This window comes from Hermetia illucens, chromosome 2 (genome assembly GCF_905115235.1).
Source record: "Hermetia illucens chromosome 2, iHerIll2.2.curated.20191125, whole genome shotgun sequence".
Lineage (NCBI taxonomy): Eukaryota > Metazoa > Arthropoda > Insecta > Diptera > Stratiomyidae > Hermetia > Hermetia illucens.
In genome coordinates this window covers 103,567,176-103,585,779 of record NC_051850.1, presented here as the reverse complement: position 1 = coordinate 103,585,779, position 18,604 = coordinate 103,567,176, and the positions used below count along the sequence as shown (strand labels likewise).

The 18,604-nt window shown below is 39.6% G+C and overlaps 1 protein-coding gene across 3 annotated transcripts; it reads left to right on the top strand.

The window, feature by feature from the left end:
* The first annotated feature begins 1,535 nt into the window (after nucleotides 1-1,535).
* On the top strand, nucleotides 1,536-18,465 carry LOC119648888 (E3 ubiquitin-protein ligase NRDP1). 3 transcript variants are annotated; one of them, XR_005249068.1, is made up of 7 exons: nucleotides 1,536-2,384; nucleotides 9,599-9,741; nucleotides 9,795-10,239; nucleotides 10,305-10,470; nucleotides 17,224-17,316; nucleotides 17,631-17,886; nucleotides 18,049-18,465. XR_005249068.1 is itself a non-coding variant. In XM_038050784.1 (6 exons), exons 1-6 carry the CDS (start codon nucleotides 2,280-2,282, stop codon nucleotides 17,672-17,674), a joined length of 996 nt encoding a protein of 331 aa, XP_037906712.1. In that variant the 5' UTR covers nucleotides 1,536-2,279; the 3' UTR covers nucleotides 17,675-18,465. The 3 variants fall into 3 exon arrangements, 2 of the variants coding, with proteins under 2 accessions (XP_037906712.1, XP_037906713.1); XM_038050784.1 differs by having other exon boundaries at nucleotides 17,631-18,465; XM_038050785.1 differs by having other exon boundaries at nucleotides 1,537-2,369; nucleotides 17,631-18,465.
* The last annotated feature ends 139 nt before the right edge of the window (nucleotides 18,466-18,604 follow it).

Here is an 18,604-nt window from a genome sequence, read left to right as displayed (position 1 = left end):
ATCGTCAGTCCAGCTAGACTAACAGATTTTGTCAAAAAAAATAAATATTTATCAGTCCGTCAGTTCTAGCCATAGAAACACCTTAGACAATCAACCATAATTTTGTCATTCTGGCTGACGCCAGACTGATAAAATACAGGTCGTGTGGGGTCAGCCTTAGTATCAACTGCAAACTGTAAAATATAGTAGTGGTAGCAAATATATAGTAGTGGTAGCATGCTGGCCTGGGGATGTTTTCTCGGTCTACCAGACCGATTGGTTTGGTACTTGACCACTGATAAAAACAGACAGGAGTATCGTTCGATTTGTTCACGAAGACATCCTAGAAAATACGATGCAGCCATATGCTGATGAAGAAATGCCACTTATTTGGCAATTTCAGCAAGACAACGAAAGAAAGCATTCTTCGCAGTTGCTGAGAAAGTGGTTATTGGATCAACGAGTGACCGTATTACTAAGGAGATTGCAATCGCCCATAGGTTGAAATGTGTCCGTAAAGCCGAAATCATAGTACATCTAATAGAATAGATTAAGGGGGGTCATCCCGTGTGTCGGATTCGTAGAATCGAATTTTTTTGGTATCAATTGTATCTAGATATAGTATAGTGACTTTTTGATATTCTGATTCATTCGGATATTATAGTATTAAACACGTAATAAGTCACATGCCAAATTTATGCCGATCGCCATAATATAGCGCGTATTTATCGGTCCAAATGACGTTCGAATGACTTCGCTAAATGGACAAGAATTGAAGCCAAGGCTGTACATATGTTTATTTAAGAAACCTAAAGTTCATGGAATTGGTATAGCAGATTAATGATCAGTTAAGCTTTTATGGCTAAAAATCACATTCTACTTTTTAAATGCGTTTTTCTCGAAACTGCATATTGAAAATCTTCTGCCACCATAGCCCAAAATCTATCCAACGAAATTCTTTGAAATTTTCACGACTTATTCAGAACATATTTCTACGGTCCGCAAACTAGGATAATTGTGATTCATTCAGTAGTTTTTTATTTTACATTTTTTGGTAGCTGGGTGTATAAACTGCTCTGTATTTCAATAACGAACTATTCTATCGGGCTGGAAAAAATATTACGCATTCTCAAGATATTAATAAATATATGGTGAAAAATTCGTATTTGTATTTTTATCCAGTTCTTCACAAAAAATTTCTGAAAAAAGCAAAAAAAAGGGCCTTCACACGGGATGACCCCCTTAAAGGCTTAAAATCTAAAAATTAATTTATAGAGAAAAATGTATATGTGTTTTATTTGCTATCACAGGTTTTGGCTTAGGCAAAAATATTTTGCATATCTTAGAATTAAAGTTCTTTTTTCAAAAATCTTTTGCTACTTTTTGCTGCCAGTGTAAATTAGATTAGAATAAGACATTTTATAAAGATATAGAAAACGCAGAGATAACAATTGATAGCGGGATATTCAAATATTCAAACCGCCTAAAATTTCCTCAAAAATATCCCAAATATTTGCTTGTCAATTCCGTTGGAGACCTATGTGGAGACAAGATTTAGCTAGTCAAGTGACTTTTGTGGTTGGGGTTGCAAGAAAAGTCGTTTGGGCTGTATGTCGTCTAAGAGATTAGTTGGTTTGATGAGTGCAACGTTTTCGATATGATGATTACGGGTGCCGGTTAGTGGTATTTTGTGTGATTGAGCAAAGTTTTCGCCCAAGGAAACGGATGAGCCGTCCAACCGAGCATCACAGCAAAGTGCAATTGCGGGACGATTGCAAACCGGTTATGCCCCTTTTAACAGTAAATTCGCAAAGGTCCAGTTCTCGTGTGTGTGGGCATTACAGAAAAAGTTGAGAAAAACAAAGGCGGTCTGGAAGGAGTTGAGCTCGCTCGCCGCAGTGTTTGGACGTGAAAGTGCATCGATCAAAATCCGGCCCAACTAGGGAATCGCGGGGGCCGTCAGTCGTTCGAAATGGATTGTCTCCTGTTGTCATTCGCGCTGGCAGTTTTAGATACGCTGTAGAAGAAGAAAGCGCAGCCATAAAAAGTTTGCATTTGACAGATGGTGACAGGCTTTCCAAATGTTGATTACATTCAAGTTCGACCACAATCTGGAGATCGAAAACTGGTTTTTTGTTGTCCCGAACGAGACTTTTAGGGAGTGCAGTGCCGTAAAAAGTGGATTTGAATTGTAATTGAATTTCGCTGTGGAATCGGGGGACGAGTACGTTCGCGACTTTCCGCTGCAACTTGATCTGTTTTCGCGGAGTGTACAAGTGCAACAAGCTGAGCCGAACAAAATGGGCTACGACCTGAATCGCTTTCAGGGGGAGGTCGACGAGGAGTTGACTTGTCCTATATGTTCAGGAGTTCTCGAGGAGCCTCTGCAGGTAAATCGCCAAGATGTAGGTAGTAATTTTATGGATTCACTAGTTTTTATTCATTTCGGCTTCAAAACGACCCGTCCGCTGGCTAGTTCGTAGAGATTTTGGCACTTTCACAACCATTTGGGCGAGCACGCAGTGGGGCCCGTTCTAAGCAAACCTTCGCAGAAACGATGAATAAGTGGAAGCAACAAATTGTTCAGTTTAGATTGGTGTCACCTTTGTCTATTTCTTCGCACGGTTGGTTCAAGCTTCCGGTGGATTAATGGGAGTGTTCAAGTCCACGGGAAAGTTGTCTGCGCTGTGTTAGACATTCCGCGGGTTTGTAACTTTGCCTACGCGACTTGAGAAAAGCAATTGCGTGAAGTGAAAATATTTCGTAACCAAGACCAGTCGAGCATTCATTTGCATTGTTTTATGTAACATAATCCAGGATTCAGTAATAGTTTCGGCGAAGCATTATTTAGAATGCTCACAACCAGAAAGCCAGAAATGAACAATCCGGGTTCAGCATCATTATTTTCGGTTCTATATTTTTATCCTTCCAATGGTTTCGGGCATCGCCGTTTCCATCGACACATTTTTCCTCAGCATCTGCGCTACTTTCTAAAACCCTCGACTACGGCATCTGACGCTTGTCCGTATGGAAATCATAACTTTGTTAGAGATTAAATAGGACAACATAAGTTTTTCCGTATCATTTCAAAGCAAGTAGAATAGGACGATCTTGCTATTTCTCGTCTTCTGGTCTAAAATTAGTTGAACTTCGATTTCCCCGCTTTCGTCTTCCTTTTTCTGGTTTATCTCCAGATATTCCTTAAAGTTCATATTATTTTCTTTTAAATTTCAGTCACAGAACGAAAGGGAACTCACCATTATAAATCCATATGCCGAGTCAAATCCAGCTTGAAGCATGTATGAGAAAAAGTACTACTACCTGGATGTTAACGTTGCTCAGTTTCTTCATTATTCTATCCCTTTATGCAGATAAGGAGAGTATGATGATTTTGATCGGTCTGATAACAAAGTTAAACGTCTTCCGGGAAGCACCCTAGCCTAGATTATTTCAGATGCACTATCTGTTAGTGTGAATGAATTTATATGTTAACGTAGTCTCAAGACTGTACTATCCCATAATATTCCGGAACATTTATCGGCATTTGACTCGTTTTCCAATGATGACACGAACGCAAGTCTTATTTTGAATTCCTTTGGCAATCAATTTTTATATACTGTGCTCACACGGTTGCACAGAGATGGAATTGATGCTCTAAACTTAGATGCTTTACAAAGCTGGTCGACTGTAATTAGAAAAATATGTTGATTACAAATAGAAAGGGTAGTCAGACCTTTGACTCGCTCAAACCACCGAAGACTGTCTCTATTCCCCCGATTGTTTCTAGAAACGTCCCTTTTTATGCGTAGCTTGTAATTATAGTGTTCATAGTTTTCACAACTGGCGATTTGATATATATAGTATCAGATCATGGTTTCCTTTAAAGGGTTTCGTATATCTTTTCACCATATGGTCAAAGCTCTTACTGTACAAGACCAGTCCTTATGTATTCTTCGGAGACTTGGGTTCTTATAAAAAAAAATTGCGAACTTTTGGCCGTGTTTGAGAGAAGAATCCTCCAACGAAGTTTTGGCCCCCTACATGAGGATGGACGATTCCGTGGCCTATATAACGACGAAATCTATGAGCGATTCCACGACCGTCTGGATGTGGATAAAATCTGACGAAAAGTCTAAAGGGCAATATCTATGGTAGAAAATGAAGACGAGGCAGACCCTGCTTGAGATAGAGCGATGACGTGGGTCAGCATTCCAGGCATGTTTTAGGGATATCGAATTGGTTGACGTCGGCGCAAAACCGTGATGTCTGGAGATCCTTATTAAGGCAGGCCGAGACCGGCTACCGGCTGTTGCACCGTCGATGTTGATGATAATATATCTTGATAAAAGATAGACCTTTGGTTATTGACTTTTATTTGTAACTTCTTTCTCAAATCTTCTTAATCTAGTAGAAATGTACCTAATTCCATCAGATAGAGGTCCAAATGTCAGCAGCCTGCTGATATGTCCCGTTGGCGACAATGTGAGCCAAGGTGCTGGTGTTGTCATGACTGGGTCTTGTGTCATAATGTGACAGAAGACATTTGGCCCTTTAGTTTTATAAATTGGGCATAACGTCCACCATGCCTATCCGCCACCCATCCCTACGCGCCAACCAAGCCTACGTGCCATCTTTGGCGGTTTGTTGAGAGACTTTTCTGCTCCTTCCAGGATTTCCCGAGCTTACACTCCTCCTCCACTGTTCTGTGTGATAAGTGTCTGGGGCGACTCACTCATTGATACTCCGGGATACTGGAATTGTCGGCCACTTCTGTCTTTTGATTAACATATCTATGTGTCTTTGAACGGTACATCGACGAACTTTTTCGTTCAAAATTGCATCTAGGCAGAATACCCGGATGACCCGGTGGAAACAAATGTTAACGAAGGCTTGGAGCTTTCGAGTAATGCTTTTCATATTCTTCGCCCATACAGCAGCGCAGGAGAAATCAGCGAAAATGAATCTAAACATGTTAATACGTCGAGCGATTTTAATTTCGGTGCCGTGATCGAGTGATTATCAATCAGCCTTAGAACTTCTGTCCCTGGCTCAAAATTTGACGTCATTTGGGTAAAGTCCATAATTCGGTGAGGGAACAAACAGATATGGTCAGTGTAGTAGTATTCGTCGATTCCATACATAACAAGTCGGAATACCGGAAACTGGAGCTTCGGGTATAAAGGTTTTGTGTTCATCTTATCTATCTACGCACATTTTTCCATTTTGAATATGGCTAAAAATCCAAAATATTCCATCATATTTTTTTTCAAACTACAAGAAATACGTACATATTGCATGCGTAGGTATGCTCATCCTAAACAAACAAACAAACATATCCGCTTACCGTTTACTGTATTACATACGCATGTAGATAAATTGATGGTAAACCTATTTCCGATTTACTTCGTGCATAAAAGTATACAAATGTATATATAAAGTACGTATTCTGCGGTATTCAATCGCTTGTTTGAATAACAACATCTACAAATATATTTACCTGAATTAGCATGTATCCCAAAGCTTCATTTACATATGCATACATACGTCTGTCTGCACCATCCATTCTCATGTACGAGAAGGCTCTCTTAAACTTAACACAAAATGGCGCCGCTTGCTGTATGTAAAGGGAACACCAGTGGTCTGGTGCTCTCTAAATAACTATTCTAGTAACCTAAGGATTCATTATGCCTGATGAGAAATACCGTTTTCTTAATATTACTAAAACAAGCGATCAGGAAGCATTGAAAATCATTATCTAATATCATTTTTCCAAACGGATAATCGTCAAATTCAACGTCTTTACTTTGTTTGAGTGCCAAGTGAGCAGTTCGTGGTCACATGTTAAGGTGTCTGTTATTTTATCCATGAGAGACGGCATTTCACCGGAACCGTGGGGAAGTGTTCCTTTCTTTCTCTTCATCATGAATGAGAGCCGACCGTGACCGTCCCTGACTGAACCATCGAAAGACCTACGACCGCAAAAAAGCTCTTTTGGGCCGCGGTACAGGGTGGCAGAATCGATGCTTTATCCTACGACTTCTGCTTCCTTTTTGTCATGGCATATACTACGCTGCATTTCCCAGGATTCCACCACCACTAGCAGCGGACAATTAGGTCCGGGTGCTTTAACGTGAATCCCCGTCGTTTTGATCTAACCCCACGGTCTTCGTTAGACACGTTTTGATTTTGTGACCACAATAAGAGCTCCGCTGTGACAAGCAACAACGGTGCTAGTCTACCATCCCTGGCCAACAAACTACAAAATTTGATAAAGTTTTAATTGAAATATATCTTTCCACATCTTCTGATATATTCATCAAAAGTGTTTCTATAATATTATAGTAGTAGAGCTTAGAAAGAGATATATGTATATAGTGCTCTTCTTCTTTTGTTATTTATTATTATTTTTTATATTAATTTTTAATATTGCCACCTCTTGTTTTTATGATTGCTGCGAGTCTTACACTCTTTTACCATATTGTTTTAATATTATCTATTGAAATTTGCCGATTAGTGTTGTGTTCTCTGTAAAGTAACCTCTTTACTTCAACCCAATCATTTTCTATTGGGTTCAAATTAGGCGAATTTCCTGGCCATGGAAATACAGGGATTTTTTCTGCTAACATAGTTTGTTTATGAATTTTACGGTGTGGCATAGGGCGCCATTTTGCATAAAGGTGAACGAAGATGTTGAGTTTTAATCTTTAAAACTTTTTGCTAGAAACATCACGAGCACGCATTGATTAATTACAATTAATGCTTTTAAATTTAGAGATTCTGAACGAATTTCAATATTTATCTTTTCCGAATATTCTATGCTGAATTTTGAATATTCCTGAACGAATGCAAGTCTCACTTTCTTTATTCTTTTAGTTAAGCCTGATTTTTTTACTAGCCGACTGTGGTGAAAGACGGCATTGTTCAATCTCTTTTGCACCAAAATTTCTATACCAGCATCATGGGACAATTTATTGAGTAATCACAAAGGAGCCCTGCGCTTCGCAGCAGCAATTGAAACAATTTTCCGTTCTGGCCTAAGCGTGGTTTCCTTTTTCGTCCACAAATTACCCGCTTTGAAGAAGTTGCTTTAACCGATTGCTTTATTTTTTTTTTTGAGATTTGTAGTGATTCACATAAGGTCAAACATCTTGCAAATAAGAAATTTCTCTTATTGAAGTTTTCTCTGTACTTTTCTTTTTTGGAGATATCAGTATTCCACATTACAAAATTTGCAACAAAATGTGAATTTTGGCTTTTTTTATCTTAATAGTGTTTGTGAATTCACGAATTTCAGCATTTCACTATTTGCTTCCACAAAATTGTAAAATTGAAACCAAACTAATACACATTTTTCAATTAAGACACTTAACGAATATCGTTAATTAACCTAGAGCACATTAACTACTGCCACCTCTAACCTGGAAAAAGGACTCGCACTTTGTTCTATTACCGTAAACTAATTTCGGTCAATAAACATTATTAGGTTACGGATTTATTCGTGTAAAAAGACAGAAACTATTGCAGGTAATGATGAAATTTTTAACCAAACATGCAAACAATACAATCCAATAGTCTCCGAATTCAGCTAATTTGCGATTAAGATTTTTTGTATGGTTCGAGTTGAAACGAACGAAATGCTCTCCACCCATTAGGAATTACTCCTCATGTAATATTACCGTGGCATCAAGGCTCATAAATTAGAAACAAATACAAAAAAAAGATAAGCTATGTATATTACCTACTAACCTTTACCTTACTAACTATTTAGTTGGCCGGTTCTAGCTGAGGCAGATAAAAAACATTATTTCATGTCTATTTTGACACAAAGACTTCAAACTTTGATTTTATGTTAGAAAAAACCTACGAGCAAAACATCTAAACCGTTTTAAAAATATAAATCGTATTTCACTTGTCGCTTTGCTCAGCCTTTTTCTTCAGCCTTTGTCCCGTTCACAAGCGGGGTCGGCTCGTCGTGATCGGTTTTGCCATTTAGCTCTATCGAATGTCTGATCTGGGTGCAGTCTCGAGGCTTTTAAATCCCCATCCAGCGTATCAAGCCACCGTTGTTTCGGCCTGCCTTTTGGTCGTTCACCATCGACTTCGACGTTCAGACCAATCTTGGCAAGTGAATTCTCGTTAGCACAAATTACATGACCATACCATCGAAGGCGCCTCTCTCGCAATTTTTCCACGATCGGTGCAACCTCATAACGATCGCGGATATCCTCATTTCGGATGTGATCAAACCGTGTCACGTCACTAGTCCAACGCAACATCTTCGTCTCCATTACCGCAAGACGCCGTTCATTGTCTTTTATAGTCGGCCAACACTCCTGTGCTCGGGTTTAAACAAAAATACAATTTTTACTAAAGGAAACGGAAATGGTTGGATTTTTTTGTAGTTAATTTTGTTTCTTGAATCTGCAGTCTTGGTTTGAAAGATTAAGTTATTCGAACGTTTTCAGTGTGGAGTACTTTCAACTTAGTCGGTTTTTTCTTCAACATCGTATCATGGGTTTCGAATAATTTCCCTTTATAGGTTCTTTCTGAACGTTCAATTTAGAATAAGGTTGGGAACAGTGGGAGGTGAAAACCATTTGTTATATTTACAACCTAAATGCGCGTTTCATATGGCACTTCCCCTCATCGTTTTGGCAACAACATAATTCTCTGTGCTACTGCACTCCGCTGTTGGGCGTTAGCCTCCGAGGTCTCGTCTTTCAATCTTCTGGCTGGAGCCATCGTACCTTCTAGTTTTGAAAATGGGACAACGTGTAACCGTGGCGACGGAGTTTCTCTATCTGTTTTGACGCTTGCCAGGTGATTGTCTGCATCCTATCTCGCCTTTGTCTATGCTTCTAGGAATTGCCCTGCTGTGCACATGATCTGTCCTTCAGAGCTTTAAAATTTTGAGGTACCTGTTGGGGCGTGTCTTGGCATAAAAAATGTGGTACGTAATTCCAGCACCCAGGCCTTTCGTAGGACATTCTACTAGACATAGATGATCGCAAACACTCATGGCCGTGCCACATCTAAACCTAATATATACGAAGTCGTGATTGCAAAGCTGGCGCCCTCCATATCGGCTATCGCGTTGTAGTTTACATTGTTACTTTTATTCTGTGTACATTTTTATTATTATTATTTTTTTTTTTAATATTAGCAGCATAAAGTCAAATGTTAGTAAGCATGATCCGCCTCTCGACTCTTGATTTTATTATAGTCCTTTGTAATTGTTGTAGTTAAATATATGTAGCTGTCCACTTGCTCCCACTTGTGGTTGTTTGATTTGAAATCTTGTCTTTTTTTTGATTTGCACTATGGTCTTAGATTTATTTTTGATTATTTTTATTTTGGAGACCGAATGAAAGGATGATATGCTTAGGCGGATATGAAATTTTTTTCACCGAACATTAACATTTTTCAAAATTTTGGAAAGAAATTGCATTCAATGTGTGATAGCATGGGGAGTGTGTTTGCAAAATTTCAGTTTCTCTGATTATTCTAAATTAAAAAAAAAAAAACAAAAAATATATAATTCACACTTCGTGGATACCCGCTTGATAGCGGCAGTTGTAGTGAACGATCCTAATCAAATGTTACATTTAAAATTTTTTAGGCAGCTTTATGTGAACACGCTTTTTGTCGTGCTTGCATAACAGAATGGCTTTCTCGCCAACCAACCTGCCCTGTCGATCGCAATGCCCTCACGACAGCAAATCTTAGAGCAGTTCCTCGAATTTTACGTAATTTGCTTTCGCGGTAAGTAGTTGTATAATCGCCCAATGAACTCAGTTAATTTTATATTTCCTAAGACTTTCTATTACATGTGATAACGCCATGTACGGCTGTACATTAGTACTAAAATTAGACGCCCTTGCCGGCCATTTAGAGGAGTGCGAACACAATCCGAAACGACCACTACCATGCGAAAAGGGATGTGGATTTGTAATACCAAAAGATGAATTTAAAGATCACAATTGCGTGAGGGAATTACGTTCGCTGATTCATACTCAACAACAGAAATTGGGTGAATTGAAAACAGAAATTAGCGATCAAAATCTAACAATAAACGAGCTCAAACGGGAATTGCAACTATTCAAGGACTTCATGAGAGCTATGCGCGTCTCTAATCCAGCAATGCGAGCGATCGCTGATCAGATGGAACGCGATGAAGTTGTGAGGTGGAGCAGTACTTTGGCGAGAGCGAGAGTGACACGTTGGGGCGGAATGATCTCTACTCCAGACGATGCACTTCAGGTATAGCTGTACATTAGATGTAATTTTATTTGAAAGATATTCATTTGCTCTTTCAATATACGCAGATGATGATAAAGAGAGCACTGTCTGAGTCTGGATGTCCACCACATATACTCGATGATCTGATGGAAAATTGCCATGAACGCCGGTGGCCACGTGGCTTAAGCTCCTTGGAAACGCGGCAGAATAACCGCCGAATTTACGACAATTACATTTGTCGTCGAATACCTGGTAAGTACTTCATTATAAACTTTTTATAAGATTTCATTGGAGAGTTTGGGCGTTGGAATCCATTAACAATTAAATTCATCCCACCTTGAGGCTAGTAGTAACTCTCCCAAAAATACAGATGGGTCGAATATGAACCGTTTTTTGCATTTATTAAACTAAAAGTCTAAAAAAATGGAATCTTTTAGTCTGCATAACTTATCCCTATAAATGTTTCTAGCTTATTCAAGATCTCCTTTTCAAAGATATTTTCGAAGTTGAGCCATCTGCCAATTATGGACATGAACTTCTTCTTCATTGTTCACAAATTGCCTCCTCGCAGTCCCTCTTTCAAGCTCGCAATGGAGAAATAATCAAACGGAGAGAATTCTGGGCTAAGGAATGATTTTCATTTGTTTCCCGATTCGAATTCCGTACTTTGTCCTTAGGAAAAAATGCTTTCTGAATCTTTGTGGCATCGTCATACATTGATCATGTGAGAAATCAAAATGTAAACCTCCCCTCCAATAACAAAAGTCACTGGCTCGCCACCGTAAAAGAGCTACTTAAAGCTCCTTTCTTCTGGATAATTGAACGCAGGGGTCAAAAGCCCTTATCATACTTCTGGATAAGACTACTTCTTACTCAATAATATTAATGATAAAGAAGTGGTGCGATAGTGCCCTAGGCTTACAATGTTGCTGTCGGTGACGACAAGAAAATAGCGGCGTCTAATGAGAATATAATTATTATGCATTTTATTATGTTACCAAATCCACCTACCGCTAAAAGATGTAAAAACCAGTACCATCCGCATTTTAGTCGACGATAGACAGGCAACAAGTGTTGGCCAGGAAGAGTCTTTCTTGGTGTGGCGTCTAATTGCCTTTGGCATGTAGACGGTGTCCGGATAGCTGAGTGGTTAGAGCACAAGGCTGCCGTACCGAAGGTCGCAGTTCAAATCTCACTGGCGGCAGTGGCATTTGTATAGTGATTTTACGTCGGATACCAGTCGACTCAGCTGTGAATGAGTACCTGAGTCAAATCAGGGTAATAATCTCGGGGGGCGCAATGCTGACCACATTGCCTCCTATAGGCTATCCTCTAGTGTACCGTTACGGTCTTAAGTGAAGTGCTCTAACAGACTTCAAAGCCATGATCCAATATGGATTGTTGCGCCAACTATTATTATTATGTAGGCGGTAAAGAAAGGAATCGAACGGTGAACAGCATTGCCGATACTGACACCATATTGAATACTTGAGTTATCAAAGGAAAGTAATTTATAGTTTCAAATGGAGCAACGTTCGTAGTCCACCTTGCAACTTTTGGCATCTCAAGATCAGATCTCTTGTTGAGCCTAGATATCGATGCGTACGCCGCTGGGTTCGGATTTTACTGCTTTTCATAGTTTCTGGACTAATGTATTAAAGCGCTAATGCCATTCTTTCTTCAAGAACACTTGTTCATTTGACACCAACTCTGCAGATAATTCATAGTTTTTTCCTCCGCAACGGGTTTACCGTGTTCGCTGTGAACGTTAAGAGAACTGGATCGGTTATGTTCTCTACGAACCTCAGGGCGCAGGTATACATTACCCAATTTATCATGGGTAAAAATCTAGTTAGCACAAACAGTCTAATATTTAGGAGCGTATCACGATTCCAAGCTAATGTGGAAAGAGTCATATCTAGTAATAATATCCGAAATCCTGCTGATTGCTCTGGTGCTGCAGCACTGTGATAGGTAAAACGGGTTCATTGGTCATTTGGTGGCTAAACTTTGTTATTAGAACAAATCGAAAGGCTCGATTGACTAAGTAGTACTGGAGTGATGAAAACTGCGTCTACTGAATGTCTCTCAAGTAACATTTTCATCGTCCCTTGGGAGACGTGGAAACCTTAGTAGCGCTTTCAATGAGACATTTTTCCTTAAACTACCCCATGGAAAAAAAATAAGGCGATGGGATCGGCCTATTTAAGGAAAGAGGAGGAGAACGCCTTGCATTTCATAAGTAGCAGGCCTCCTCAGGCATCAGCGTAAAAGACGATTCTTCTTCGACAAGGTAGGTGAATGCAATCAATATTGCAGTTGTCCATAGTCTTTCTTTTCTTTTTTTTGTGTGGCTTATGCGCAATCGTCTAACTCCGTCATATTTTCAATTATATTGTATTTGTATTTTATGGTTTAGAAATAGTGCACTAGGCTATCGCACTTGAAGGTCGCAGTTGAAATCTTACCGATGGTGTATCGTGACTGGATGTTGGAGACAAGATGACTCAGCAGAGAATCATTACCTGAATCAAATTCGAATAATAACCTCAGGCGAACGCAATGTTGACTACTTTGCCTCCTGCAGTGTACATTAGTCCTGTGGTGTACTGTTATGGGCTTAAGTGGAGTACTCTAACAGGCTTCAAGGCCCAGATGCTATTGCAATGCAGAAGGATTGTATCGGTTTGATGATTATAGTGTACTTATCGATTAATCAATCCTATAACTGACAATAATTTTGGGAGTTTTCCTACTTTTAGGTGTTTCAAGTTAGCACTTGGTATTATGCAATCTTTTTCTATTAGCGCTAACCTACTTTGTACGAGTGCCGGAAATTGGTCCAGAACATGTATTGTAGCTTCATCACTCCCAGTCAAAGGCTGAAGAAAAAAAAAAGACAAGCTCAAATCAACTTAAAGTTCACCTTTATGGTGACTCGATAGATGCTCGGCTGTGAGTAATTCCTTTGTAGGTAGACAAATAAGATAATTAGGCAGATTTATCTAACCAGAAAGTATTGCGCAGCTTGACTTCATCTGTCAGCGCTCCTTAGCATCTTTTAATGCATCGTCCTTTCCCAATCTTATGCAGGTAAGATTGAAAACCTCCATGGCCATTTAGAATGCTTTAAGTCACGAATTTAATTTGTCAATGAGCCGTGAATGAAGTGCTCTAACACACAACTGATCCAATATGGATTGTTGCGCCAACGATTATTATTATTATTAATGAGCCGTGCATTCCATCTGCACCTTGACTCATTTTGCCAAGAGATTTCGCCTCCCTTGTTGTAGGTTGTAGATGACTTTACGTTGCCTAGTCACTCCCGTGACCACCATCACAGCCGTTGCTGGGGCAGTGCCATAGGTAGACACTACTTGCCAAGTTCTCTGCACTTGTGCAAGGCGCGTCTCTCTGTCAAGGGCATCAGCTCATAGTTCCGCGCGTGGTCCAGAGCAGAATGGACTGTGTTGCCTTCATAAGAAGACATCTGGTAGATGTAGGACCTCCAACATTCGTCATAAGCTGACTTACGTCTTAAACTCCAGCTGCTTCGGTTTGGGCAGCTACATCCGCTTTCCCTTCGCATCAACATGCCATGCCTTGCGCCTGTTCAACATGTACCACAACAGCATCCTCATAACTGACTAGGCGCGATTCTTTCGGCATATCGAGTCTTAGCAGGTTATAATAGGAAGCGTTCTTGAGGTCCGGCCTATATAGCAGTATCCACCGTTGATTTCCCTACTCTTCTAGCGAGTCTATTCCTGATGAACTTTTCGAGCACTTTTTCTCTGATGATCAGGGCAAGCTTGGCTACATTTAAGCGCCATAGCATTGAAGTCACTCCTTACAAGAATTCGCCACATTGTGTCCAAAATGGCGTCCTCCGGACTAAGCCTGTGTCCAAAGCCCGACATTGCCTCATTCGGTGTAAGATAAACTTGCCTTGGGTAACATCCTGAAATTAGATGCCGAACTCAGCAACACTATCCGATAAGTGGAGATGCTATGAAGCCAATGCCCTTCGCTGATTAGCATTAGATCGTCCTTTGCCTCCGTAGCGAACTGCGTTAGCAATTCGTGAGCATGTTAACTTGTAGGATGTGTATGATGATCCCTGCGTCCTAGCCCTTTCGTGTTCCACCCTGAAGGCTGAACCCGAGCCCACAATGTGTGGAAGGCTCTCATTAGACGCTACGAAAGAGAGAACTCAATTCTCCATTTCGTCGCAAGTCTTCGCTTTATGTCCTACCGGGCCGCATCTGCGGCATGCTACCCTTTTGCCAGATCCCCGATTTCCACATAGCACATAGACTTTGAGCTAGAAATCGGAGCCTTCTCTCCCAGTAGCCTCTTGACCGTCTCCCAGAACGTATTCTTTGTTGTTGTTTTTGGGCCTAATTTCCACAATTTCGAAGTGGATTTCACTGAGAACTTCTACATATGTCTTGCCTCCAGCCAGTTTAATGAGCAAAGTCGACGATCTAGTCCTCCTTCGTTTCTTTGTCTTTTCTTTTGATGAACGATCATTCGTATCCATTTTGACTTTGGGCAGACAGTTTTTCAACAGCGGCGGCAGGCGTTTTTCTTCCCTTTTTCGTTCTTTGCCTTTTTTGATCTTTGTAGACTATTCGGATAAAATCTTCTTTGAACGTGCCTTCCTCTTTTTACTTTTTGCCTAGTTTAGTCTGAAATCAATTATCTGCGGTCTCTTTGGTGCTTACGGTGTTGTCAGCGGAAAATGCGGTTGTTTCTGCTTTTCGTGTGTCTTCCGTTGCACTTCATGTACGCCTTTAGAAAGAAATGCGGCATAGAAATTCTTCCGATCTCATCAGCCCGTTTTTCACGCTTTCGTTGTCGTTTTTCTGGAGGAAAGTTGCAGACCACATGCAGTTCATCGCTGCCGCGCATTTCCTGACAAGTCTTTACTCTTCGGCTCTATCAAAGCCAGTCGCCTGTGCACTCACTTGACTTACGTCCAAATCCACCTGCTCAGTTTCACCGATTTTCTCTGGGGTTTTCCCGGAACAGGGCGCTGAAGTTGCTATCCCCGCACTAGCAGCCGCTTCACTTTGCGAGACTTCCTCTTTATTTGGACGTGCCCATTCTTGTGTCTCGTGTGGTGTTTCAGCCCTTGCTAATGCCGTCGCTAAGCGCTGAGATGAGCGAAGCATTTTTGTACTGCGCCCAAATACAGCCAACTCTTCCTCCTCCTCTACTATTTCATAAATTTTCAGCGAAATTGTACCACTGTAGCGGCTGCAAGGGAGCGGGTCGCAATAGTCATGGGGAGAAAGCTCCTCCTGCTTTGAGGGCTATCTACGCTTAGCTGACCTTTGAACTTACGGAAGGATTAGCGCTCGCTCGGGGCGACGCGGTCTACCGCAGCCACACCCTTCTACACCAGTTACTAGTAAACCTCAATTATTTAAATGCTGGACCTTTCGGATTGTATTCGTGAAAATATAACTGCTATCTGTTGATACTTCTACTTGTTTGCTTTCCAACGTTTTGTCAATTCATTCCCTGCGACTTAGGGCATTCTGTAATTTTACATGATATATGTTGTCGAAAGTATCTTTGTTTGTTTAAAAGCGCACTTAGAAATAATTTCTTATTGCATTGCACAAAACATTTGTCAAATATTTTTATATGGATGTAAGAGAGTACGTCCGTCTTGAACTGTAGATCGTACCGCTTCTACCCTTTAATGGGCAACAAGTCCACTTCCTTATCCGATCCTACCCTTTTGGCCTCCATAATCTCGGGGATTCCTTCAGAGGTGTCGGTAGGCCGATGTTTTCTCAGAGGTATTCTTCATTTGCTCCTTGTGGTCGGGATGTTACCGATTCCGTAGTTAATGCCGTACGGCTTTTGATCACCTTCAGAGCGCAGTTATTCGATTTTCTACTACTCTTCTAGAAATACAAGTAAATTCACAAAATTTTTGCAAATATGCCAGTTATTTTCCCGGCATCTTCTTTTTCTAGTTCAAGACCTCACGTTTTTTTCTCCGTCAATAATTTTATCTCCAGGACTGTGAACAGATGAAAGCCTGGCGTTGGCAAGTTAGAGACTACGTCGGGTGGTTCAACATGTTTCCATCGAATGATTAATGTTTTATGTTCAGTGAGAAGGAACTTGAAGACAGTGTGCACCTCGCTCTTGGCGGTTTTTTTTTTGTCGAGATGCTTCACATAAATGGAGGCGAATTTTCACATTATCAAAGTCTGCCTGTTCTCGTCACGTGTAGAAAGAACCCCTAGCAAGAGGGGCCAACTCGTACTCTTACTTTTTGGGCTTGATTCTTATTATATAGTATTTTTCACATCTTCTTGCTCATCTGAGTGAAATTTTGCGGTGTTTCCAACGATTAATTAATTGAAGTAATAAAAACTTGTTGTTTCTTTTTCTTTGGTGTGGATGTTGTTCCCTTCATCAGTGCTAACAAGTTTGTTGTCGTTAGCACTGATGAAGGGAACAAGTGGTTCCCGAAATATCAGTATTTGCAAGAATAAATATCCACACCAACGAAAAAAAAACAACAAGTTTTTATTACTTCAATTTCTTGCTCATCCTTAAACTTGCTGATTGAAAAAAAATTTTTGATCCTACCCCCGAACAGTATATTCAACCGAGTTAAAGTTCCCAATGGTTCCATGCTTTTCTTAACTTGGTTTTGTTACTTTTACCAGTTTCATTTTCAATCAAACGGTACTTCATTTTGATTGTCATTATACACAATGCTGCGCAAGTGATAAATCTACAGCGACGGGAAAGCGCAAAGATAAACACAAATATCTATATCAATTCCAATATATCCATCTAAATCTGTGTTTTAAGTATCAAACTTTGCAAACTGTGGAAGGCAGAGATAAGAATTCGGTTTATATTTTACTCATCAAAAAGGGGATCAGGACAAATTTATTTTCAAGGATTAGAATCTAAATAAACAGAAAATGTTACCTCAACAAGAATTTGTGTTTCTTTATTTTTCAGGAAAACAAGCCGTTTTAGTTTTGAGTTGTGATAATTCCCATATGGCAGAGGACGTAATGGTGGATCCTGGATTAGTTATGATATTTGCTCACGGTATTGAATGAAGCGATGTGGAGCATTTTTGAAATTCCATCGCCGTATCATTTTCCTCCGATGTGTATACACTTTAGTTTGTATATTGTTTATATTCGATAAATTTGACAAAAAACAAAAAAAATACGACAACGGAAGAAATTTAAAGCGTCGACGAATATGCGAAGATAATTTTATTCGATCTCAGAGTTTGTTCATTTGTTTGATATAGGAAAATGCTGCGGTTATAAAAATTTCTGTCAGATAAGTTAAGACTGAGTTGCTTTGCAATTTCGTTTATTTTTAATTCGATTCTTTTTCCGTATTGTGATTAGAAGCAGCGGGAAAGTCACCAATATGTGTATATTTGAATAAATAAGACTTTAGAGAAAACCGCAAAATTATTAATTGGAATGCGCAACATGTGAAAAGTTACGCGAAATTTAATTTGACGATTTTGAATTTTGATTTCATCATTCCGCCAGAAGTCATGATTCCTGGAAACAAGTGATGCTTGTAGCAAATTAATTTGTTTATATCAGCCCGCCAGTCAATGAATATCCGCTGTCATAACTAATATTTTATCAGAAGGTAATTAGTAGACTATTTCGAAGGGGAAGGAGTGGTATCTAACATAGTGCTTAGAATCTGGAAGATTTTGCTTTAGTTTGCTTCCTTCCCACTTTCATAAGTAGCCCTTAATTAAGCAAAAGTACAAGATTTACATTAATACGAATACCTATTTTTACACAGAACTACAAGTTTAAGATGCTCCAATATGAAGCGCCTGAATTGCGAATGTGACTTTCTTTGTTTCAAAATGTTACGTTTCTCATTTAGTGGAGAAATTAAGGACTCAGAAATATAACAAATTGTTTCATTACAACAAATAAAATCGAATAAATAAAGAAAGTGGCATATTTATCTATTGAATCATGCTTTGCCTCCGAAACTCATTAAAGTGTCCATTTGTATAGTTCAGTTCGAATTCCTTTCAATGGCAGATTTTATTATTTTGGTGGCAATTGTGAGTAAATATGATTAAAATGCTTTGTGATTTATTATTTAAAGCGGAGGCTGTATGCTAAGTGTCAATATTTTAACACGTAAGAATTACAATAAATGGAAATTATGAAACAATGAACAACATTGTTCGTAATAATCTACTCAGACATCTTTTATTCTGTTATAAGTGATGTTTCCTGTTAAGAATTTTGGATAATTGGTACATGGTCATTTGTTCCGCTCTCAGAGAAAATACCGTAGACATAAGCGCTACAAGAAAATTTCCAGGAAATGATAGAATTTA